Source organism: Myotis nattereri (genome assembly GCF_964212035.1).
Source record: "Myotis nattereri genome assembly, chromosome: 2".
NCBI lineage: Eukaryota > Metazoa > Chordata > Mammalia > Chiroptera > Vespertilionidae > Myotis > Myotis nattereri.
In genome coordinates this window covers 157553189-157579132 of record NC_138076.1, presented here as the reverse complement: position 1 = coordinate 157579132, position 25944 = coordinate 157553189, and the positions used below count along the sequence as shown (strand labels likewise).

Below are 25944 nucleotides of genomic sequence, written 5' to 3'. Positions count from 1 at the left end.
TGAATTGTGCTGCTATGAACATAGGGGTGCATATATCTTTTCTGGTTGGTGTTTCTGGTTTCTTGGGATATATTCCTAGAAGTGGGATCACAGGGTCAAATGGGAGTTCCATTTTCAGTTTTTTAAGGAAACTCCATACTGTCTTCCATAGTGGCTGCACCAGTCTGCATTCCCACCAGCAGTGCACAAGTGTTCCTTTTTCTCCACATCCTCTCCAGCACTTGTCGTTTGTTGATTTGTTGATGATAGCCAGTCTGACAGGTGTGAGATGGTACCTCATTGTTGTTTTGATTTGCATCTCTCGGATGATTAGTGACTTTGAGCATGTTTTCATATGTCTCTTGGCTTTCTGAATGTCCTCTTTTGAAAGGTGTCTATTTAGGTCCTTTGCCCATTTTTTGATTGGATTGTTTATCTTCCTTTTGTTAAGTTGTATGAGTTCCCTATAGATTTTGGAGATTAGTCCCTTATCAGATATGACATTGGCAAATATGTTTTCCCACACAGTGGGTTTTCTCGTTGTTTTGTTGATGGTTTCTTTTGCTGTGCAGAAGCTTTTTATTTTGATGTAGTCCCATTTGTTCATTTTCTCTTTAGTTTCAAGTGCCCTAGGAGCTGTATCAGTGAAGAAATTGCTTCGGCATATGTCTGAGATTTTGTTGCCTTTGGATTCTTCTAGAATTTTTATGGTTTCCTGTCGTACATTTAAGTCCTTTATCCATTTTGAGTTTATTTTTGTGTATGGTGTAAGTTGGTGGTCTAGTTTCATTTTCTTGCATATATCTGTCCAATTTTCCCAACACCATTTATTGAAGAGACTATCTTGGCTCCATTGTATGTTCTTGCCTCCTTTGTCAAATATTAATTGAGCATATTGGTTCGGGCCGATTTCTGGGCTCTCTATTCTATTCCATTGATCTATATGCCTATTCTTGTGCCAGTACCAGGCAGTTTTGAGAACAGTGGCTTTGTAATACAACTTGATATCTGGTATTGAGATCCCACCTACTTTGTTCAATTTACAAATTGTTAATGGTTAATGGAAATATATATATATTTTAAGATACATTTTTGAATTACATATTCCCATTTCAAAAATCCTATTGAGATTAAACTATTTCAATCTTGAACTGAGAATAACAAATTGGAAAAGTCCAAATCACTTTAAATGTTCCGTAGTTAGATCATACTGAGATAATTATTTGAAGCTAAGTAACCTTTTATGCTTTAGAGGAAAAGAAGGTGTTTTGTAGATGTTAACTACTACTTAGTGTGAGATAATCTTAACAGATTTTATGGATTTGAAATAGAAATTGAATTTTTTCTATTATCAGATTAGCTGGGATATTTTAGGCTGTAAGGAAAAATCCAGTGTCCATTGGTTAGCTAATAAGGAAATTTTATGATGTCATATCACAAAGAAGTCTAAGCAAGGCAGCTCCTGGCTTGGTTGATTCATTGGTACTTTGATGTAATCAAGAGCTAATCTACCTAATCTCCAAGCACCCTTCATGGCCCATCGATGACTATGGCACCTCCAGGCATCACATTGTCAAGAGAATATATTGAGGCATTTTATTGCTTTGTAAGGCTGAGGAAATGCTTTCTTAGATGTCCCCAGAAGACTCTTCCTATATGCATTGTCACAAATGCTTATGTTCACACCAGGATTTGGTAATGGGAACAGTCCTATCATGATTCACTCATGATTCACTCCTAAGTGTTAGGCCTGGGCTCTCACAGAAGAGGTCAGGTATAAATTACAATCGGGATTCTGTTAAGAAGGAAGATGGCGTGGCTCTTGGGTAGGTAACCAACAGTTCTGCAATTACAGCCTTATTTTATTATCTTCTTAAGCATTATTGTAAATTTTATTATCTTCTTAAGCATTATTGTAAATTTTGGGTAATGTAGTTTTAAATGTAAATTTTTTATTTTAAAGAACGAGCATTATGTATGTAAACAATATTTAATCATTCCTCCCGGGGGGGGGGGGGGGGGGAAACAACTCGCGCATAGGCAGTTATAGCAGAGTGCTTGAGCAATCCTTAAAAGTCATTACTTTGCACCTCAGTTTCCTTATTTATAAAATGGAAATGAAAATAAAATGGGAAAGAAAGAAATACTACCAACTTTTAGAGAGGTAGTAGGATTAAATGTGATTTTATAATGTGAAGAGCTTAGAAGTGCCAAGTCCTCAATAAATGTTACTTTTATTATTATGTAGCCACTGTATAGCCTTAAACAAGTGAGAATGTTTTTCCTGGTTGAGAATAATGTAACCTATAAACACCAAGGAAGTGCTTGGCATTTCTGTTCTTGGGCATAGAGAATGATTTGTATTAAACGATTTTGATGTCAATTTGTCTATCCCCCTTCCCCTCTAATACAAATAGCATGATTATCCCTTTTAAACAGTTGTGATGATGCCTAGTTGGAAAAAAACTGTGGTTGAGTGAATATAGAAATGGAAAAGAGTTCATGTACAAAGAGGAAAAGAAAAAACACACATAAAATAACTATCTTTTTATTAAAATTCAAGAACTTGTCTTGCAACCAGGCCAATGGCAGACAGGCATTGAAATGTGCAAAAAAGAAAAATATGGAAGGAATGGAAAATGAGCTATAGATTTATAAGTGTATTTAAAAATAGCATTTAGTACCTCATTAAAGTTTTATAGCTTCATCTATTGGAATGGTGAGCAATCTCTCTGAGTAGTCGATATATCTGCAGAGACCTGAGTATTAGAAAAATGACTCATCTTCTATATAATAAAAGCCTAAGCGACCATTAAGGTGAAATGACCAGAACCACTGGTCGCTATGATACGTACTGATCACCAGGGGGTAGACACTCAATGCAGGAGCTGCCCCCTGATGGTCAATGTGCTTGCATAGGGGGAGTGCTGCTCATCCAGAAGCTATGCTCACAGCTGGCAAGCACAGCAAAGGTGGCAGCAGCATCTCCTGCCTCCGCAGTAGCACTAAGGAGCAGTGAGCCAAGCTGTAAGGAGCCTGCCACTAAGGAGCAGCGAGCCGAGCAGTAAGGAGTGAGCAGGCTGGCAATAAGGAGCGAGGGATCCTGGATTATGAGAGGGATGTCCCGGACTGCTAGAGGGTGCAGGCTGGGCTTAGGGGACCCCCCCCTCCAGTGTTCAAATTTTGTGCACTGGGCCTCTAGTTTATATATAAAGGGGAGAACATTCCCAAAAGAGGAAACAGCAAATGCAAAGCTGAGTTTGTGGACCATGTCACCCTCTGTCCCTGTTATACAGCAAGCAGACCTATCACGTTAATCAGTCCCTTTCTTGACTTCTGCAGCTACTCAAAGCACTTACTCAAAACATTTATATGCTTAAATGCTGAGTGAGTACACGATGAGTGTCTTCAGCTGACATTAAGATTCATCTTACAGATGAGCTCCAGTAAGTTAACCTGGGGCACTTATCATAGAGCAATGTGCTAACTGATGACGTACCTGGGTAACACGTATGTCTTCATCCATTCAAAAAGCAAATGCAATGGCCGCTTTCTAATTATCAGGGACACTCCCTTCATATTTTTCACTGAATTGAAATGAAAGAAAATCACCTGGAGAGAGAAACCACATGGATTTTCAATCCCAACTTCAGTGCAGAAATTGACCTCAGGCAAACAAGTAGTTAATGAAGAAGAGCCCACACTCTGTCCAACTTAAAATATTCCCAGTTTTCTAATTCAAAAAACACCTCTTTGAAAAATATTTCAAAATTAAAATGTTTTTGTTAGTAACAAAAATACTATGGTAGTAAACACAGATAAGTTTCTGAAATTGCAAACAACTTTCTCCCAGTCTTGAACTAATGCTTTCTATCATTTGATTTGACAGGATACTACATATACAAATTGGAAATAAAGCAAATGAAAAATAAATTATAGCATTTTATCATTTCTCCTGTTAGTGTTTATACTGTGCATACAAAATTTTATATAGCTCAAATTCATAGTCAATTTCAATTCATGGTTTTAGAGTGATCAAATATATTTTATGAAATGTTCATTACATAATACACTTTCCAAATTTTCTCACAGCATTTATTATGTACTCATGTAACATACAGAAGAAATAACAAGCGCTGTGAATTTACATCTACAGAAAGAATAACAATATACAAAACAATAGACTAGTATACATACATACATATATATGTCATACCTTTAAAAATATTAACAAACCCCATCGGTTTATAAGTTCTATACCAAAATTCAAAATTAGCAGTAAGAGAGATCACACCCAGGTTTGATGATTTGTTTCCAGATTCACGAAACTCAAAAATGTCTTCCATGGCCATGATTTATTGCATGGGAAGGATGCAAAACAAAATCAGGGAGAAACAAGCACATCAGGCAAAGTGCAGAGGAAACCAATTGCAGACTTCCAAGAGTCTTCTCCCAACGGAATCACAAAGGATGGGTTTAATTCCTTCAGCAATTGTTTTTGACATGTGTGAAGTGTTGCCCAATAAGGAAACTCAATTGAGACTCAGTGCTTAAGGTTTCGTTTGGGTTACTGGTTACATAGGTATTCCCTGTCTGGCATATACCAAAATTCCAGACTCCCAGGAGGAAAGCATATATTCAAGATAAACTACATTGTTTGTTTGTTTGTTTCTTTGTTTATTTATTTATTAAAACTACACTGTTGATTGTTTGTAAAACAGTTTAGGCACAGTGAGCTACTATTATCAGCAAGGGAATGATGGGGGTACTTCTGAAATCCAAGTTTGCAGATGCCAATTAAAGCCCAAACTTGCAATTGTGTCTTTCACTCTTTTTCTTTCTTTCTTTCTTTCTTTCTTTCTTTCTTTCTTTCTTTCTTTCTTTCTTTCTTTCTTTCTTTCTTTCTTTCTTTCTTTCTTTCTTCTTTCCCTTCCTTCCTTCCTTCCTTCCTTCCTTCCTTCCTTCCTTCCTTCCTTCCTTCCTTCCTTCCTTCCTTCCTTTCTTTCTTTCTTTCTTTCTTTCTTTCTTTCTTTCTTTCTTTCTTTCTTTCTTTCAATGATTTCAGAGAGGAAGGGAGAGGGAGAGAGAGATAGAAACATCAATGATGAGGGAGAATCATTGATCAGTTGCCTCCTGCATGCCCCCCACTGGGGATCAAGCCTGTAACCCAGGAGTGTGCCCTGACCAGGAATTAACTGTTATCTCCTGGTTCATAGGTCAATGCACAACCATTGAGCAACACCAGTTGGGCACAAATCAGGCCTTTTGAAGGACTGTATCTTAGCCTTGCTGTTGTTGACTCTTTTCTGCACAGTAGTTAATAGCACAGTTTTATAATCAGGTGCCTTTGGGCTCATACCCATATTCTATCATTGATTCTGATGGAATCTTGAACAAGTTATCTAAGCACTTTGCACGCCTCAGTTTTACCAACTGTTACATAACTTTAATTAGGCAATTATATCATCAAATTTCCACAAAAATCATGTAATAATTCAAAATTATTAGCACACTAACTGCAAAAAGTAGTAACTCAATAAATATTGATGAATATTTGGCATGATGAATAATAGTATACAAGGCAACTACTTTCACAAAGCTTAGAATAGAATGTATGAACAAGATTCAGATTAAATGAAAAGTGTGTGTGTGTGTGTGTGTGTGTGTGTGTGTGTTTGTTACCAACTCTAAGTGCAACTGGAGTTCTAAGAGTGGGCAAACTCTATAATTTATAAGAACCCACAGAAACTTCTTTACCAGAATAAGTATCCTTTTGGTAAATATTATGGAGCCACACCAAGAAAAACAGAAGTAGCTGACAGAAGACAAGGAAGTAGTGGGAATACAGGTGACAGTATTAAGATCTTTACACTGCTCTCTGAGGAAACTCTCCTATACAACTTCATAGTTAGCATGCATGTGGCCATTATACTTGACACTAAAAATTCTTCGATTGGAAAGCAGGATCAGAAGAAATTAGATACAGTCTGATACTTTTGTGAATTTTTTGCATATAAGACATTATTATTCTTGCATGTCATTTTTTATAACTGCTTGATGAGCAAATAGAACAAAGATTTTTGATGAACAATAACTGCTATACTTAGATATGGGCTCAGATATAGCTATCAGTAGGTACAGAGTTTTCTTTTTTGACATAACTAATGATTAAATATCATGATTACTTGAAAACACATGCTGAGTACAAACTTCCAGAATGATTGAATTAATAAATGAATGAATGAATGAGCTCAGTCTATAATTAGGCCTATGATTAATCAAAAGGGGACACCTGGGAAGCTAGCTCATGCTTAATAAAAATCACATGTGGTGAGAATCCGTTTTTGTTTTTAATTTTATATTTCTTATTAGTAACAATAACCTAAGCTGCTTGTAGGATAGAGAAATAATGGACAGTATCATTTTACATCTAATGTTAGATGCTTCCTCAAGCTAATATTAAGCATTAAAAATTCTTTACAGCCCTAACCGGTTTGGCTCAGTGGATAGAGCGTTGGTCTGCAGAGTGAAGGGTCCCAGGTTCAATTCTGGTCAAGGGCATGTACCTTGGTTGTAGGCACATCCCCAGTAGGGGGTGTGCAGGAGGCAGCTGATCGATGTTTCTCTCTCATTGACGTTTCTAACTCTCTATCCCTCGCCTCTCCTCTCTGTAAAAAGTCAACAAAAAATATTTTTAAAAATGTTATTTACAAAATGAGTGTATTTTACTTTATATCATAATTTAAATTTTGACTCACAACTATTACAAAGTAGACATATTTTATAAGTATGAACAAGATTCAAACAAATGAAATGGAGAGTAAATAATTGTGTGTGTGTGTCCGTGTGTGTTTGTTACCGGCTCTAAGTGCAACAGGAGTTCTAAGAGTGGGCAAACGCTGTAATTTATAAGAACCCACAAAAGCTTCCTTGCAGAATAAGTATCCTTTTTGTAAGTATTATGGAGCTACACCAGGAAAAACAGAAGTAGCTGACAGAAGTAGCTTTCAGAAGACAAGGAAGTAGTGGCATATGGAACTTTGATTATTTCTAAATAATCACTTATGAAGTGTTTTTTTTGTTTTTTGTTTTGGCCAGGAAATAGATGGCTTATGTAAATATGTCCCATACAGGATATCATTTAACTAAAGTATATAGCTTAAAATAAAATTATTTGTTAAAATTATAACTCTTACTGCATTTTGACTAATCCCAATGTAGAAACTATCTAAGCCACCTCAAAAAAAAAAAAAAAAAAATGCCAGCACCTCTGAATGTTTTCTTTAGTGACTTTCTTTAGTTAACACGGTGATGGAAAAGCTTTGATGTAGTTATCCCAACATTTAGATATAATTATTTCACATACATTGCAAACTTAGTTGTGATTCACAGCCTATGTTCCAATTTAAGTTTACACATTTGGGGCAAACACAATTATAAAATGTAGTAAATCAGTTAACTCATTTTTTAAATTATCTAGGCACCACATAGAAAATGGTATACATAATATCAGTGCTACTGAGAAGAGATCATTGTTATTAATCCAAATAATTGGTAAATGCCTTTGAATTTATTCTGATTGTCTAGTTTTTATCAAAGCACCCACCGCAGTTCTTAAAATAACTTCTTGATTATTTCTTTCTATGGACTATAATGCATTGAGGTTTAACTCATCCTTGGCATGTGAAAACTGGCTCAAGAAATACTGTATTAAACTAATTTGAGTTAAGTTAAATTAAGTTGAGTTAGTTAAATTATTTTAAGAAAAGTAGTGTCCCTAGTTTCAGATGAAATATAATTTTAAGTGAAAAATGGAATGTCAAATCAAATCATTTACACATTGACAAGTTTTATAAACTAGTATGGATTTTCATTGGCTCTAAGCCTCAATTGTTAAATTGTATATTATTTTTAATATTTATTTATTGATTTTAGAGGGATTTGTTGTTCCACCCATTCATGCATTCATTGGTTGATACCCATATGTGCCCCGCTAGAGATCAAACCCACAGCCTTGGTATATCTGGCGAGGGCAGTTGTACCATTATTTTATAAAATACCATTAAAAAAATGATGTGCACTAAAATAAGATGCAGCACTTTATTAATATTTATAAATTTTAATTTTATAATTACCAAAAGAGCTTTTAAAGACATACTTACATTAATTTAATCATTCTTGAATATTTTATGCATATACACACAAATACACACATATACCCAGAAAATGTACATTTAAAAAAATTGAGCAAGGCATTTCAAAACCTTCTTTCCAGGCAGTATTTGGCTCTCCTAAGTTAGTTTTTGAGTCCAAATCCTTGATGTTCATGTTTAACATAAGAGTTTGTTCTCCTTGTCCATGAGGGAGCATATTTTAAAGGAGAAATCCACCATTTTTTTTTCTGGTAATTCCATCTAAAATACAGCGTCCATTCTGCAAGTTTGGGCTGGTACTTTCTTGGCCCTATCAGAATGTGTCAACAGAAAATTTTTCAGAAGACAATGAAGATTTCATATTCCGTTTTAAATGGTCCTTAAATGGTTTGATTAAAGTATGAGTTAATCTGAGTTATTCCTATTGCCCAACCAAGCCACAGAAATAACATACTAGCACAGTTTAAGCATTCATGGCCATGATAGCTACATTACTACCTATGACTGCACCCTGATAAACAGGAATTGTTCAGAGATCATCAAGTGTAAGACATCCTTATTTCTAATACAATAAGATATGGAAAAAACTGGTGTCTTAGAATCAAAGAAACAATATTAAAGAAAAAGCATAATGGGTTCTAATTTAAAAATTGAACTCTAAGAGCATGTGTGTGTGTGTGTGTGTGTGTGTGTGTGTGTGTGTGTACAGTATTCTAAAAAACAAAATTCTAACACAAGTCATTTATATAATAGGTAGATTTTTGTTACATAAATTTTCTTGCCTTTACTAAGATATTTAGACAATTTAGCTATATTTTGTCAAAAACCTTTTCATCGAAAGTTGAATGACTATGATCATAAACTATATATTATGTAGTTCTCATGTGCTATTTCATGTGCTTTTACATGTATGATTAAAGATAACCAGTCAAACTGATTGGAATGTACTGAAGTCCTCATTATATGCTCTGTGTACTGCTGTTTTTCTTTGACCATTAAAATGTGCATTCTCAGCTTTCAAAATTAACAATGTTAAAAATAAACGAGCCAGCAACTGAATATTTCTTAATCTCATCTCTACTCAGGTCCCATAAGCAGTATTTTGGTGAATAAATACGGTAGCCGGCCAGTGGTGATGCTAGGAGGTTTGCTCTGCTGTGTGGGATTGGTCGCAGCCTCTTTTAGCACCAGCGTAATAGAGCTCTACGTCACTGTGGGATTCATTGGAGGTAAGTTTTGTTTTCAGCTTATTATTTTAACATTCAGGTTGTTCACAAAGCTCTCTAAAATACATGAACAATAGAACATTCGCATTGTTTTCTTTGAATTTTATTTTATATCAGGTATAATCTTGAATATTTTCATCTAATACATTGAAATACTAGCTATGGAATGTCCAATCAAAATTATTTCAGGTAATGGGAGAAAATGATTCATCAGATACATAATGCTCTATGATATAAATGTCAAAAACAAAACAGCATTGGTCTGTTTTTATCATTTTACTCTTTACTCTTCAGCCAGTTAAGATGGCAGACAGAAGCTTTCTGGCATATAGCTTCATTTAAAAAAATGTATTTTTCATTACTTATTAGTATTTACAATATCTGATATTTTACACAATAGGTTAAAAACAGTGGCAAAGAGTTATTTTCTGGATGCACTGACTTAGCTTTAACAATAGGATTACTGTATTCTGTTTATGGTGGAGCTCTGTATTGGTGCCCCTTTGTTTCCTTCCTAAAAAGATTCTGGCATAAGCTCTAGAAGGCACATTGGCCACTAAACACAAATATTTTCAAATGACATCCTAGCATGTGATTATAGTTGTTTCTCATGCAAAATGTCTCTGGACTTAAACTGACCTGAATATGTACATTTGGAAAATACAATGTTTATTAGCCTCAATAATAAGTTGAATCAAACAAATCTATACTCAGTGTTAAGAAAAATTAGACTTCAATATATAAAGAAATTGAATCTTTTTCTTATGCCCACAGATAACAAGGTAAACATATTTCTCTTTTGTGATTTTTAGATCAGTCTAACCTTGCACTTACGTGTCATGTGGTGAAAAAAATTTGAAGCATTAAAGCCTACAACATAGTGATGTTAAATCCTCCTCTTTACTTCCTATCAACACCTCTCTCTCTCTTTTCTTGATATGGTAAAACATCTTTTGTGAGTGAGAGAATCTTACTCTATCCAAAAAATTGCCAGAATGGAGAGAATGCCCTTTCCTTTGTGCTGAAATGCTATGCATTATATTTGACTATGGAAGTAAGGCTAAGTTTACAAGAAGATGTATTAGGGAAAAGGTGATCTGGGAATTACTGCACCACAAATAGCAACAGTATTATAAAGGTGGGGCAAAAATAGGTTTACAGTTGTGAGTGTGTGAAACAGTTTATTCTTGTATTATTATTTATTAATTATTGTAATACAAATAATTGCAAACCTTACTTTTCCCCCACCCTGTATATTATTCTAACTTTAATTCCATTCCTTTGGGTCTTGGAGGCTTTGGTGCTGCTAGAGTCAATCACTAAGTACACCTATAAAAAATTACCGTAAGTTATTGTCAGCCAATACTTTTTGGTATCTGAAATCAAACAAGTTTTTCAGAAACCTGACTCAGCCCACATTAGCTGTGTGATCCTGGGTAAATTAACCTCCTGATGCCCCATTCTCTTTGTCTTTAAAATGGGGGAAATGAAAGCTCTATTATTTGGAAGGTCTTGGAATGATTAAATGAAAAAGTTAACATGGAGTACAGAGTGCCCAGCATTTTATTACTTTTAAATAAATATTAGTAAATAATAATCATCACAATGTCATTATATAATATCTTACAGTTCTAGATTTTAGTTGATTTCAGCAACTGTATCTTTGTTGTTGAGGGAATTAGAGCTGAAGAAGTCTAAATGTTTTGCCAAGTAGCAAACATAGGTAAGTAGTTGAGGCAGATTTAGATTTTTTTATTTCAAATCTCGTGCTTGTTTTGCCATGCCAGAATAGGAAATAGATGGCCACTCTCTCTTAAGGAGAACTTGGATTACCATCTGAAAGTAAAATTCCAGGTGACAGAATGGGGACTGGGGGAGAGGAGATGGCATAGGATGAAGAAACTTAGCACACAATTTCAAAACACAGTTTGGGCCCTGGCCAGGTATCTCAGGTGGTTAGAGTGTCCTCCCTGTGAGCCAAGGTTGTGGGTTCGATCTCCAGTCAGGTCACATGCAAGAATCAACCAATGTATGCATAAATAAGAGGAATAACAAATCCATCTCTCTCTCTCTCTCTCTCTCTCTCTCTCTCTCTCTCTCTCTCTCTCTCTGTGTGTTGGTAAAAGTTAAAAAGAAAAATACATTTGAAAACAATTCCTGAGTTTTAATTTTGGTTCTTCCACTTTCAAGCAACTGACTATAGGCTGGTCAGTTTTATTATTTGTATGTTGGGTCTCTTTACACTTATTCTGCATATCTCGCAGGTACGGCAGAGGGCAGCGGTAGAATCAGGGAGCATACTGCCCTGTTATTCCCCAAGCATGCTCTTCGTTCCACCCAGTCAGTTTTTAGGGACCCTCGTCCTAATAGAAAACATTTGTATTAATTGTTTGCAATAAGTATTTGTACTCAGAACTGAGTATCCCAGAATCTAAATACTTAACTACTTGGCTGTACTGTCTCAATTACATAGATTAGTAAATGCAGAATTCTTACTTCTATAACTCCTAAAATAATATGGAATAATATGTAGGTGAAGAGTGAAAGAGAGGCAGTTTATATCAATCAACTTTGTGTACTTTTTAAACAAACTTTTGCATTACTATTGCTAAATAGTACCTTGGCGAGCTATAAGAAAGAATTTTCAAAGGCGATATTTAGCACTGCCAAGAAGCTCCCTAGACAGCAGAGACTTGTGACTTATATAAACAATAATCTTTACTCCCTGAAATAAGACTATGTTTCAAGCTCCAAAATTATTTGCTTTTTAGTTAACACGCACATGCATCTATATTCATGAAATGTGGAATGTGAGGATGGAGAGCATGGAACTAATGACATGAATTTATTATTCTTTTTTATTATTTGCATGGCTTTGAAGAAATTTCTCTGGGGAGACCTAAGATTGCTTATAAGTGACAAAATTTTTAGTGTGTTCAACTGAAAAGAAACCATTCATGTTTTAAATGCAGTCTTTCCCAAAAGGAAATAAATCTATCATATATATATATATATATATATATATATATATATATATATATATATATATATATGTGTGTGTGTGTGTGTGTTTGTATATATGTATGTATATCTATATATGTATATATATTTATGTAAATATGAAAGGAGATGAAAATCTGTGGAACTAAGTGATTGTAATTATAAGAACTAATAATTCTGTCCTAGTTTCAACCTGTTCTCTGATTTTTGAAACATCAGTATAAGTTTTTGGTTTTATTTTTGTGCTTTAAAATGTAAGGAATAAGAAACCATCATACATACCAAGTGTCCAGTTATGAGAAACTTTTTATGTGCCATTCTCTTGATATTGATGATTAACAAAAATCCCCACCTGCCATTGCCTTTTGAGTCCTGCCTTACCCAATTGAATGTAAGTTTTGAAGAGTAATTTCTTTTGTGAGTGGCATAATGTGTTTGTGTTTTTCTTCTGTTTTGTTCTTTGCAGGTTTAGGTCTAGCCTTCAACCTGCAACCCGCCTTAACAATCATTGGCAAATACTTCTATAAGAAACGACCCATGGCGAATGGGCTCGCCATGGCAGGAAGTCCTGTTTTCTTAAGTACATTAGCTCCTTTCAATCAGTTCCTTTTTAATATGTTCGGCTGGAAAGGAAGCTTCATGATTTTGGGAGGCATATTGTTGAATGCCTGTGTGGCTGGGGCTCTCATGAGACCCGTTGAATCCAAACTAAGTACTAAGGCTCAAAATAAGATTGGCGAAACGGAGCTTGAGTCGGGTGTGAAAAAAAGCCACAAGAAGCAATCAGCCTGGGAAAAAATTAATAACTATTTAGATTTCTCCCTTTTCAAGCATAGGGGGTTTTTGATATACTTATCTGGAAATGTCATTATGTTTCTAGGATTTTTTGCCCCCGTTATATTCTTGGCTCCATATGCTAAAGACAAGGGGATTGATGAGTACTCTGCAGCCTTCCTGCTGTCCGTTATGGCTTTTGTTGACATGTTTGCGAGGCCTGCAGTAGGATTCATTGCAAACACCAAACTTGTTCGACCTCGAATCCAGTACTTCTTCAGTTTTGCAATTATGTTCACGGGAGTGTGTCATCTCTTGTGCCCATTGGCAGAGGACTACATAAGCCTGGTGTTTTATGCTATATTTTTTGGCCTTGGATTTGGGAGTGTTAGCAGTATCCTCTTTGAAAGTCTCATGGACCTTGTTGGTGCTCAAAGATTTTCCAGCGCCGTGGGACTCGTCACCATTGTGGAGTGCTGTCCAGTTCTCCTTGGCCCTCCTCTGGCTGGTAAGATTTCTCATCAAGGAAAGCAAAAACCATCAAATCAATAGCTATTGACTGAGATGTTCTTTGTAATACATCACAGGCTTTGTAATTTAAAAAATACGAATAGCCTGAAGGACTGAGGGTGTGTTCATTTTCGGGCTTATTATGTATTTTTGAACTTCATAATTAGTTGAATTTAGATCTAAATTTGTTTCAAACGCTGGACCTATGAACTTAAGAATTTAAGTTAAACGGGTAATTAGTTGCATAATGTTTAGGTTTTTTTTTTTTACCCATATCAGTTGTTTTGGTGTTTTTAAAAATGTTTAATGAAAAAGTCACTTTTTAAATTTTATCATTGGTGATAGATTTCTCTTCCATCTATATTAAAATTAGTCAAAACTTTAAAATAGCTCTTTCAAAAAGTCAGGATCTATTTTCTTATTGGTTATATTGATTGATATGGAACTTGTTGCCAGTACATGCCTAAGGGAGGAATACTTTTATAATACCCACTGATAGAATATATATATATATATATATATATATATATATATATATATATATTCAGTAAAAGTCATTTTAATCAGACACTTATAGTTCATATTTATACATTATAAAGACTATATTTTAATTTTAAGATCTAAAATATTTTTAATATGCTTACAAAAGCATCTGTGTAAATAACCCAGTAAGGACACTAAGACGCATGTGTAAGTTCATTTTGAAGTTTAGACTTTGCTTAATTTTTGTCTATAATATATTAATGTTATAAATATTAAATGCTTTTTGTGGACCAGAATTTTTCAGTAACCACTATATATTATTTTGGTTAATACTAAACTTGTAGCCAAAACCGGTTTGGCTCAGTGGATGGAGCATCGGCCTGCGGACTGAAAGGTCCCAGGTTCGATTCCGGTCAAGGGCATGTACCTGGGTTGCGGGCACATCCCCAGTAGGAGATGTGCAGGAGGCAGCTGATCGATGTTTCTCTCTCATCGATGTTTCTAACTCTCGATCTCTCTCCCTTCCTCTCTGTAAAAAATCAATAAAATATATTTAAAAAAAAACACAAAAACTTGTATTCACGTAGACTCCTAGCCTGCCCCCTGGTGGTCACAGTAAATGCCAGGCTAAATGTAAAATTTTCAATGTATTTTAATCAGTTTACAAAAGGCTTCTTACATGAAATTAAGGAATTATTTTGAAAGTAGGAATATTTATCTTTTATTTACCAGCTTAAGACACTTTGACTTTTTACCTTTTGCTTTTTCACTTGGTTAGGAATGAGCTGTGTATTTGTGTACTTGCCGTCCACCACGCTTGTCTAGTAAATTGCACAGTTGTTTTGGGTGGTATATCCCTCAGTATGCATGTACCATGGCACCAAAACAATTTTTAAAACCAGTTAAAACCAGTCAATATATTTATCAGCCAATGGATTTTATTTTATAAGACAAGTACAATTGGCCTATCTTTTCATACAGAAGCAGTTTTACCAAATGGGTTTTAGAAGCCTATTCATTAGCAATAAAATTCTTAGTATCAACAGAGAAAATTGTGATTTCAGTAGCCATGGTGGGATGATAAAAATAAAAAATAAATAAAAAAGGTCAACAGATGTAGTGGGTGGGCTTTCAGGATGAAAACGAAAGAATCTGGTTTGGCTGAAATTCTCCGTGGGCTGAGAACCTTTATTCACACGTACATCTATTTCTGCACCCTTACATGCTTATTGTTTAATATTGGCAAACCATTGCACCTGTGATAGCTATGGCAGCAGCTGACTTGTGGCTCCTTCAGGAAGCTCTCACACTCCAGCCATAATACTTCCACCTTTTTCGTCCTGTTTCTGCCTCCTGCCACCCCAGAGACACTCCATGACTTTGAGATGGGCTTCTTCTCTGCAGCATTTGGCATCTCCTAGAATGGTGTCTGGCACACTGTAGGCACTCAGTAGATACTTTTGAATGAATGGGTCTTGTTGTAGTTACTTCTCACACAGTTGCTGCTGCTCTTACTGCCCTTGCTCATAAAGCAGTAAAGGGTAGGGAGAGCATGATTTTTATTTTTATTTTTTGTCAGCCAAGACTTTCACTGCTGTACTCACAAAGAACTGAAGCTTTAGATCTAGAAATCATATATGGTTTCTTGATGATGATTAAAAAACTCCCAAAACATTTTGAAAGTAGGTTGATTCGGCAGCCCACAGTGATATTAACTCTGATAGGGCCATAGAACTGATGTTTATGTATTTTAAAGTGTGACAATCATTGTATAAAAAGAATATTTGACTTAAAGTCAGAATGGGAAATTAAATTACGCAGTTTTTGTTATGCTTATGTATGTGTCATATGCATTCAAATGAGCCTATTCCACCATTTACCTAATTAAAACAGGGAACCTTGTTTACATAGTTAATTTCAAAAGTAACTAAATTTAACACTGAGCTACTGACGAGGTCTCAGTTAGAATGATAGAGATTCTGACTAAACAAATAGGTGTTTATCAGAATCACCTGGAATAAGCATATAAGAAACAACATGGGTTTGTGTACACTCAGATTTGCTGGTAATAATTATCATTAAGAATCGGGTGCCTGCAAAAAATAAAAAACAAAAACAAAAAAAACAAAACAAGAGGCAAATCTATGAACTGAAATATTTTTAACAGTCAATAAAGCCTTCAGATTATATGGCACCAAGCTAGTTTTTTCATGTTTTCAATAATCAAATGGAATAAACATAAGAAACATTTTTGTATTGATTTAAGAGAGGAAGGGAGAGGGAGAGAGAGATAGAAACATCAATGATGAAAGAGAATCATTGATCAACCACCTCCTGCACACCCCCTACTGGGGATCAAGCCTCAAATGGGAATCAAACCATGACCTCCTGGTTCATAGGTTGACGATCAACCACTGAGCCATGCGCAGCGGGCAACTCTGATTAGTTTGGCCTTAATAATTTAGATTTAGATAAAATAAAAACTGTAATTAGCCACAAAAGTGACATACCTCTTAACCATGAGAGTTGGTGAAGCCATTTTAAAGAACAGGTAAGAATATGAGGTTCAGACAGTCTTTGATCAGACCCAGAGTCTGCCCCTCCCTGGCTGTGTAACCGTGCTCAGATCACTTCCCCGTGCTCCTGTGGGAATCGGTGAGATATTGCAAATAGTGTTTAGCCTAGTGCTGGGCATAGAGAAAGCATTTAGTAAACATCATGTCCTCTATGAACTTTATAAAAGCCTTTGGGTCTTTCCTAAAGAACGTAATGTTTCCCTCTTTTTTCAAAAGATAGGAAGCATGGGAAGGAGTGAACCAATCTCAATGTGTCTGCTGTAAATAAATAGATAGATATATCTATTACTAAATGATAGATATTAAACATGTATGTATTTATGAATATGCACCCCAAAGCATATATACCTACTTTGTCTTAATTGTACATTTGTATTGAGGGTAATAATGCTCAATAATTTTAATATACCAGTAATATAATGCTGCATGTGCACATACATGCCTTTATTTATAAGTATAAGTCATAAACTAATTTTTCATTAAGTATTTAATATTAACTTAAATAAGAAATAGGTACCTACTGTGTCTATGGAAGAATTTATTAGAAAATTTTATTATTTATGGCTCTTGTATTATTTTATCCTAAAATATGTTTTTTGTTTTTGTTTGTTTTGTCTCTTAGGTAAATTGGTGGATGAAACTGGAGAGTATAAATATATGTATATAGCCTGCGGGGCTATTGTGTTCCTAGCAAGTGTGTGGCTGCTCATTGGTAATACTATAAACTATAGATTGCTTGCAAAGGAAAAGAAGTTGGAAAAAGCAAAGGAGGAAACGTATAACAAGCCTGAGCCCCGAGAATCTGAACCTTTGAACGCATCTAAACAATGTGATGCTGAAGTCAAAAGCACGAGGCCAGGGCGCAATCCCTCAGAAAGAGAAACTAATATATAGCAAGAATCACACCTCTGATTTCAGTGTTTATGACTTTTTAAAAAATATGTTTTTGTATTGATTTTTTAGACAGAAAGGAAGGAAGAGGGGAAAGGAGATAGAAACATAGATGAGAGAGAAACATTGATTGGCTGCCTCCTACCGAGGATCCAGCAGGCAACCCGGGCATATGCCCTGACCAGGAATCGAACCAGCGACCTCTTGGTGCATGGGACAACGCTCATCCACTGAGCCACACCGGCCGGGCCAGTGTTTATGACTTTCTTATAAGAACTTTTTTTTTTCCCTCCAAAATATTGGAAAGGATTTTAGTTTAAATAAAACTTCATAATGAATGATGGAGATGAGATTTCCCTCAATGGCAGATTTTAAATGTTTCCTTTTTAAAAGTTATATTTTGAGATTATGCATATAAAGAATGCAAGGGTTTTATTTTCATACATGACTCTGGTTGTGGTAATTAAAATAATTTCCAAATCTTCCAGTGACTTCCAGTCTTGATTATAGAGATCTGAATTCCAAACCCCTGGTTTAAGTAGTTAGAAGGAATATGTTTAATTCTATAAAAATACCCTCTCCACATTTCATTTTTTAAGATATTAAAGTGTGAAATGGAACTAAAGGCAAATGAATTTCCACTCACAGTATCTGGAGAATAAAAAACAAATAAGTTCAAAAAGAACATTATCACCATACTATTTTTTTTCTTTTTACTTAAAAACTATCCATGGGGAAAAAAGATGTGTGTTATATTTGCATACTACTGTACATGTTGATTTTAAAGATAAGAACATAAGAACATGGGTGGTGGAAATGAGGTGATCTGAATTTGAAAATACAACTAACTTTTTTAAACTGTAAGATTTGATTAATTTGATTAGCTCATGCACATGCTTTCTTTGAGGGGGCCATTAGTACCTGGTAGTAGAGAATAGCACCCTCAAATTAATTTTTAGAATTTTTACCTAATATGTAATCTAAGTTAAAAGCCTAAATTACCCTCAAGCAATGGACTGCTTCCATTGATTTTAAAAGGGATTTTTAAAAAGATTTTTTCTTGTTTTTGAGAGAGAGAGAGAGAGAGAGAGAGAGAGAGAGAGAGAGAGAGAGAGAGAAAGAGAGAGAGAGAGAGAGAGAGAGAGAGAGAGAGAGAGAGAGAGAGAGAGAAAGAGAGAGAAAGAATGGATTATAGAACTTGCAACCTTCGGAGCAGGTATGATGCCCAACCAACTGAGTTGCACAGGGCAGGGCTAAAAAGGATTTTTGTTAGTAATCCAGAAAGTAAGAACCAGGGATTTTATTTTAACCAGAACTCATCTGAGCTATTTTCAGACTGAGACAGCAAGTAGAATCAACCCAAATCCTGGTGGATAGATTTACAGATAAGCCAAGTTGTAATTTTTCCCAACACGCAATGGTGATCAATGTATTACTGTTATGAGTAATACATTTGAGAAAACTAAGAGTGCAGGGGTGCTTATAATGAACCCTCTAAACTCTCATTTCCTCCCTTCCCCAAAAATGTAAAAGCAAAAACCAAAAATCACAAATAGGCTTTTTATTCAGCCGCTGAAAATGCCTCCTATTATAGGGATGTCGGCGCTTGAAAATTCTGCCCTCTACTGACTGGGCTTCCTGCTGCCTCTGAACTTACCTGGTAACTATTAACTAAACCAGGAGACCTTTAAAAAACAGCTGCTAGGACTGGAGGCTGTGCCTGACCTGGTACATGCACTTGTGAAGGGCAGGGATAGTGTGTAACAATAGCAAGAAGCTTGCAATCCTGCGGCCCAGATTAATTTCGTAGTTTCTCGTTTTCATGGCGATGTGAAAACATCTGGGAACCCGCAGCACTCTTGAATACAGTGGCACATGATAGTTTTCTGTACATTCAGAACTATAAATACCATTTTGAGTTATAAAGCGCTTGTAAACAAGAAAGAAATTGTGCTTTACAACTAAAGGTATAAATATTTTGTCTACAGATCTGAAGTTTAAGTTAAGACCACGATTAGTAAAAAGCATTTAGTGCTTGATTATTGAAGTGATATCACTCTCAAGATGTCAAAAGGAATTTGCTGGGGTTTTTGTGTGTTTTATTAATTGCGGTAGAGACAGGTGCTATTCTTATTCCCTAAAAGATTGTACCTGTATATCAAGCTTTGGTGATAGCTTACATGAAGGATTTAATTTGTAAAATGTATGCACTGTTTAAGCATGCGGTTCACATTTAGGAAGCTATATAAAATTCCATATTTCATTTAACGTTCACTGTTTGCATAAAAAAAGAGGTATTTGTATTTTTCAAATATTAAGTAAAATGATATGTGCCAATACCATCAGTAAATTAATCAGGGAAATGTGGCAGTATATGGCTGTGGGTTTTTATTATTATTATTATTATTATTATTATTATTTCATTTTATCCGATCTTGAGTCTTGAATGAGCTATTTTCATATTATGAGTGCTTTTCTATGTAACTCTGATTCGTCATAAGCAATGCAATATCGTAAATTAGTCACTCTTCAGTCTTCAACATTTCCCAAAGTGTCTTGAATTCTCTGGAGACACACTTGTAAATGAATATAGATATTAGACTCAAGAGTAAGGAGAATAAATAGCAGAATAGTGATCATGGGTTTTAGGTCTAAGGCTATAGTCCTTTTTATCACCAGCTGGTAGAGACGTGCTGGTGGGGGGCATTCCAGTAGTTCTCTCCACAAAAAAAGGTTTATTCACATACTGACAAATTTCTTGTCAAAAACCAATTCGTATTTATTTTATTGCTCCTTGGTCATCTTTAATATGCTTTCATTTCTGGCACTGATTATATCAAATTGTTAAAAAAAAAGAAAGAAAGAGAAGGGAAATTGTGCATTCAGAGTGCTTGATATGATGTATACAGTCATGTCTGGCAGTGGCAATGCAGCAAGTTACAAATACGTACACATAGCAATGCCCATACATACATATTGAAAATTTAAATCAGAGTATACTGGAAAGAGTGATGTAAATTCTCATACAGGACACAGAATTGTTCCAGGGCAACATAAGTTTTTCTACTTGTGCACTCTTCCTGCTCTCTTGAACTTGTTAAAATATTTATTGATTTAACAGAATCTTTCAAAGATTGAAAAGAGAATATTAATTTAGAACATTCATTATCATTTTGCCACATAATAATGATCTTTCCTGGTCCTTTTTAGGTCCAATCAGCACACATTTAAGAGGCAGGGAGTCAGGCTCTGGTGTACTTCATGTTGGAAGACTTGATGTTTTCTCAGTGTAACTTCACAGGACACATAAGTTTCACTTCGTTAGTACAGAGTTCCAACCACCTTATCTACACACACACACACACACACACACACACACACACACACACACACACTATTCCCAGACACTAGGAAATAACTAAAATCATTAGGTTTGATACACTTGAATGTGCACTTTAGAAATCTAGGTATTTTTTACTCATCCTTCTCTGGCTGCACATGACAACTGAGGATAAAGAAAAAAAGACCATAAGATGTATTAATGTAAGTTGATGTTATAAAATATAGAAATAGCCTTAATCACTAGTTGAAACTTATTTCCTATCAAAAATACATTTTCAAAAAAACACACAACACACCCCAAAACCTCTCATTTGTATAAAATTTTAGGCTTAATTTTAAAAATATTGTGACTGTTAGGCTCAATTTAATAGGAAGAAAGGATGCAAAGTGGGAAGGGATCTAGTCTTTATGTATTATGCATTTTGCCTACCTAATATTTTTTAATATTCAAGCCAAATCATAGGTAGAGGCTATTGGCCTGATATAATAGATGAGTGAAACAAAACCAAAAAAAAACAGACAAAGAAATTCAGCAAATTACCAAAGATAAAAGGTAATATGTGACAGAATCAGAACTAAAACTCAGGTTTATCTAAAAGCAGAAAGAGCCCCTAGGATGTTTACTACCATGCTGCCTCCTAATAGAAGGTGTAGAAGCTAGATACAATATAGATACAACAAATTTAAACCTTATGCAGGGAAACCAATTAGGTTTAACTTCAATTCATATTATGATTTATATAGTGTTTGTTAGAGGCTGCATTTGCTATAGCCTGATTACATAATTTCAAGTTGGCTGTTTTTCTAGTCAATGCACCTTATCCAAAATCATGGTAATGATTATGTAATATCCATAATTATTTTAATGTAACTTTTCACAAAAATAATGACATAGTTGTATGATTCAAGCATAATATATTTTCCCTGAGGTTGAATTTAGAAGAAAAAAGTTATTTTCTTTATGGATAAGTAATTCCCATATTGGTAGCTATTTATTATGACTCAAGAATTAAAAGTACTTATTATGAAACATTATTTTCAGAATTATGATTCTTATTTACAAGATTATCCTAAATTACAAAAAAAAACACTTTAAAAAGTTTGTGATATATAAATAACTTGGTTCATCTATGCAATATATATTTACTTGTGTTATTTTCTGCAATGGCCCCTATACCCTTAACTCATTTTTCAGGTTTTCCTGAACATCTGTATTGTCATTTTTTTTCCCTGTTCCCTTTGACCTATAGACGGAACAAGTGCCATTGCCTTTTCCCTCATTCCAAACTTTTGGCATGTATGGGATATTGTTCTCCTTAGCTTTATTTCAGATGGTGCACTTCTAATGTCTTACATCCTTCACAGGGTCACCCACGCTGCATCTGGTCTTATTTGTGGTTAGCAGCAGTGGCCATATTCCTGGGGCCAACAGTGTATACTTTTGGCAATTACCACTCATCTTTCAAATAAAGGAACTTGTGTGACTGTACATTTGATACATATATATTTGAATGCGATTTTTTAAAATCTACAAAAATTGATCTTTTTGCCCTTGGCCCTTATTCTCCTGGATGTTTCTAATTTCCTTAAAGTGCCTGACAACTTGGAGAAACCAAGCTTACCTTCAAACATAGCACCATCACATCCATCCTGTAGTTCCTTTCGATGCAATGACATCATCCATACAGCATACTGAGTAGATTCCTTACCACAACAGTTCACAATACCAAAGAGCATCACAATGATTGAGATAAAATAGAAATTAGTCTTTACTCATGTCACTTCTTTTTAGGGTTGGGATTCTACATGTCAATGTACATGACCTCATCATGTATGAGAAATTAACTTCAAAACCAACAGACCCAATTGTCAGTAATTACAATGCTCGCATAATCAAAATCAGAAACTGAGCTCCAGAAACTATCTCTGTTGATCCTTAAAAATTGGATAATTTGCTGGGCTCATGGGATTTTGTTGTTGTGATATTCTCTTCTTTGCTAGCAATAGTCTGTACACTGCAGGTTTTAACTCTACCTGGTTTATTTCACTCCTCTGTCCCTCACTGCTTTTTTTTTTTACCTTCTTTGGCTTCTGTGTGATTCATGAAAGAATTGCTAGGGTAGTACTGAAATTCATAATTGTAGGTCTCTGCTTTAAAAGGAACAGTAATGCTGCAAAAATAATTTTTTACTTTAGTGGAGCATAGGAGAATTTCTTTAGACCGTATTGCTTCTCCCATCCCAACCCCATGCTGCTTTACCTTGCCCCCTTCCTTTCTTTCTTCTTTCTTATCATTATTTTTAAAAATCATTTTCTTTTCTTTTTTTACAATGTGTAGGTCAAGTCCTTAGAATTTCATCTAATTTGGACATTTTTAGCACAGGGTTTTTGTTTCTTTGGCGGGTTTAGTTTACTTCCTCTATTTGCCCACTCTCCATGTTTTTCAGTCTTCATAGGTGCTTGTTAGTAAGCTGCATAATATTCAGTACTTCAGCAGATGATTGATTATTCAGAGGTCATAAATTTACTGTCTTTCAGCAGATATTTTTCTTCACACAGTTTAACAAGACTTTTGCTCTTTTGTTTTAAATTTGAATATGGCAAAATAAGCTAGGGAAACGCAGGCACTCAATATTCTGTTAAGTATAGATTAGTAAAGAGTTCTGGTCAGATGAACAAAAGAATTATGTGAATGTCTGAGTGAAGTTTTAACACATTCGTCGAAGACTTTCATTCTAGGTTTACTGTTGTTTTGCTCTCATATGTATCTAAAAAAAAAAAGGTTTTAAGTTTAACCCAGTTTATATAGCTTGTTCATTAAAGTACAGGACAAATTTTTAATAAACTATTTAATTGAATTTAGTTTTCGACCAATGCTATTCTAAGTAAAGTATAAATATTTCTGGATTTAGTGAGGAAGGACATGTGAACTGAACTGTTTATTTTCTAAGCATTATGTGTAATTTTGATTTGTATTGTATTTTTTGATATATTTATGTATCAAAGATATATTTAATTAATTTGTTTTGTCATCTCTTTTCTTGAGTTAGGTTTGTTACAAATTCATACTTTTGCAGAATAATACCAGAACAGGTGAAGGGCTTTGGCTAAACATATATCTGCCCTCTGAGTGACTGGATAAGCCATATCACTTGTAATGGTGAACTTTGTAGCGTGTATACATACTTACCTGGAAATAGTCTAACCTTACTTGAATCCTTTATTTCCAAAATGAATATATTTCTCCTAATTAAATTATACTTTACAAAATTATGTTTGTAAATTTAATTTGAAGAATAGTTGATGATTCCCACAATAGATAATTTTGAGTAAATTGGACGTAATAACTGGGGGGGGGGGGTGAATGATTTTGTCCAATATGTATATGTTGTTACAGCGATATCTAAGTCATTAAAAAATACATACTAATGATTTGTTTAGAGAGTCTATGTGTCAGTATTCTATTGATTCCTTTTTTTGTCTTATGCTCATATTTTATTTTAGAAGCACTAGTCACTTATTTGTTCCCTAAAAGTATAATAGCACAGCACAGAACACACAAGTTTGTTGAATTATTAAGTCATAAGCAAGAAATTAATGCCATTGTATAATCTAGAGGAGAACACCCCAAAAATATTTTTAAAGATTTTTTATTGATTTCTAGAGAGAGAGGAAGGGAGAGAGAGAGAGAGAAACATGGATGTGAGAGCAACACATCAGTTAGCTGCCTCTTGCATGTCCCTGATGGGATCGAACTGACAGCCCTTCAGTGCATGGGACAACACTCCACCAACTGAGCCACACTGGCCAGGGCCCAAAAATATTATTTGACTTAAAAATATGAGAATGGATTAATAAAATAATTAGGATAGGATCTGTCTCAAAAATGCTTGTTTATTTTTTAAATGGTCGTTTCACCTACTTAAACAGGACTAAAATCTACAAGAGGTGTCTGGCAAAAGTAAAACTAGAGTTTCTTTTATCTTAGAGATCCCATCTACCTTTCTTCTCATTTAATCTAGATATATATTCTTCCTAGATTTTTCCTCTTTTAATTCCATTCCAGAACAGGAAAAAAAATGAAATCACTTCTAAATAAAAGATCCCTGATGAAGGGGAAGAATAATTGCCATTCGGAATTCTTTCTGTAAAATCGTAAGAACAGTAATCTGTACTCTTAGTATTTATTGCTTAGTTCATCAAGGATATTTACCCTAAGAACATACTTTAATAAAAGTTTTGATAAACATATTGTCACAGTAAAATCTTTCCAGAACAGGGCCCTAAATGCACCTGCAGTCCGTGATGTGTTTGGTTAGATTCAGCTAAACTGATGTTCATATGTAAGTTTGCGTTGTCATTGTGACAGGGCAAGCCTCAGTACTGCAGTGAGTGCATTAGCTAAATATAAGATTCCCTCTTTGGAATGAGGATAAAAATGAGATCAGGTATAAAAATTCGTATACTGTATTGAAGAGGGGAGATCAGGATCTTTCTATTCAGTGGCTAAAGTTTACATTTGATTTGAAGCCTTTTATTTATAAGCACTTCCCTCCAAATGTTTTAAACTAGTGTGTCAATTTTTTTTAGAATAAATATGTCCCCATTTTTGAGGAATTTAAAAAAAAAAAAAACATTTTCTTGCCTACGTGTATTATTTTAACAAATATATTGTTCTCATCCCATTATTACATTAAAAGTAAGGGTTACTGGGATAAAAATTATACATAATAACATATTGCTTATATAGATATGATTTTCCTTGGCAATAGCCACACCTAGCCTACTTTTGCAAGAATTCTTTAGGATTTAGATTTAGGGGTTAATCTGTAGAATTTTTTTCAAGGTATAATTATATCTGAGGCTGTATTTTTATGATTTTTAAGTAAAAAAACTTAAATGGATTTGCTTTGCTCTATAGGCATCTTAAACACCACTGAACAAATGATTGATCATACTATTGCAGTTACTATAATAGTGAAATAGATAGCTTTGCCTGAAACCTAAGAT

At 34.7% G+C, this 25944-nt stretch overlaps 1 protein-coding gene across 1 annotated transcript in view; it reads left to right on the top strand.

Annotated features, from left to right (window-relative positions):
- Positions 1-25548, top strand: part of SLC16A7 (solute carrier family 16 member 7) — a 165373-nt gene extending 139825 nt beyond the window's left edge. Inside the window, exons 5-7 of the mRNA XM_081084808.1 lie at positions 9218-9361; positions 12825-13640; positions 17324-25548. Coding sequence (XP_080940934.1) covers positions 9218-9361; positions 12825-13640; positions 17324-17595 — 1232 coding nt within the window. The 3' untranslated portion in view covers positions 17596-25548. The remainder of the gene's footprint in view (positions 1-9217; positions 9362-12824; positions 13641-17323) is intronic.
- The last annotated feature ends 396 nt before the right edge of the window (positions 25549-25944 follow it).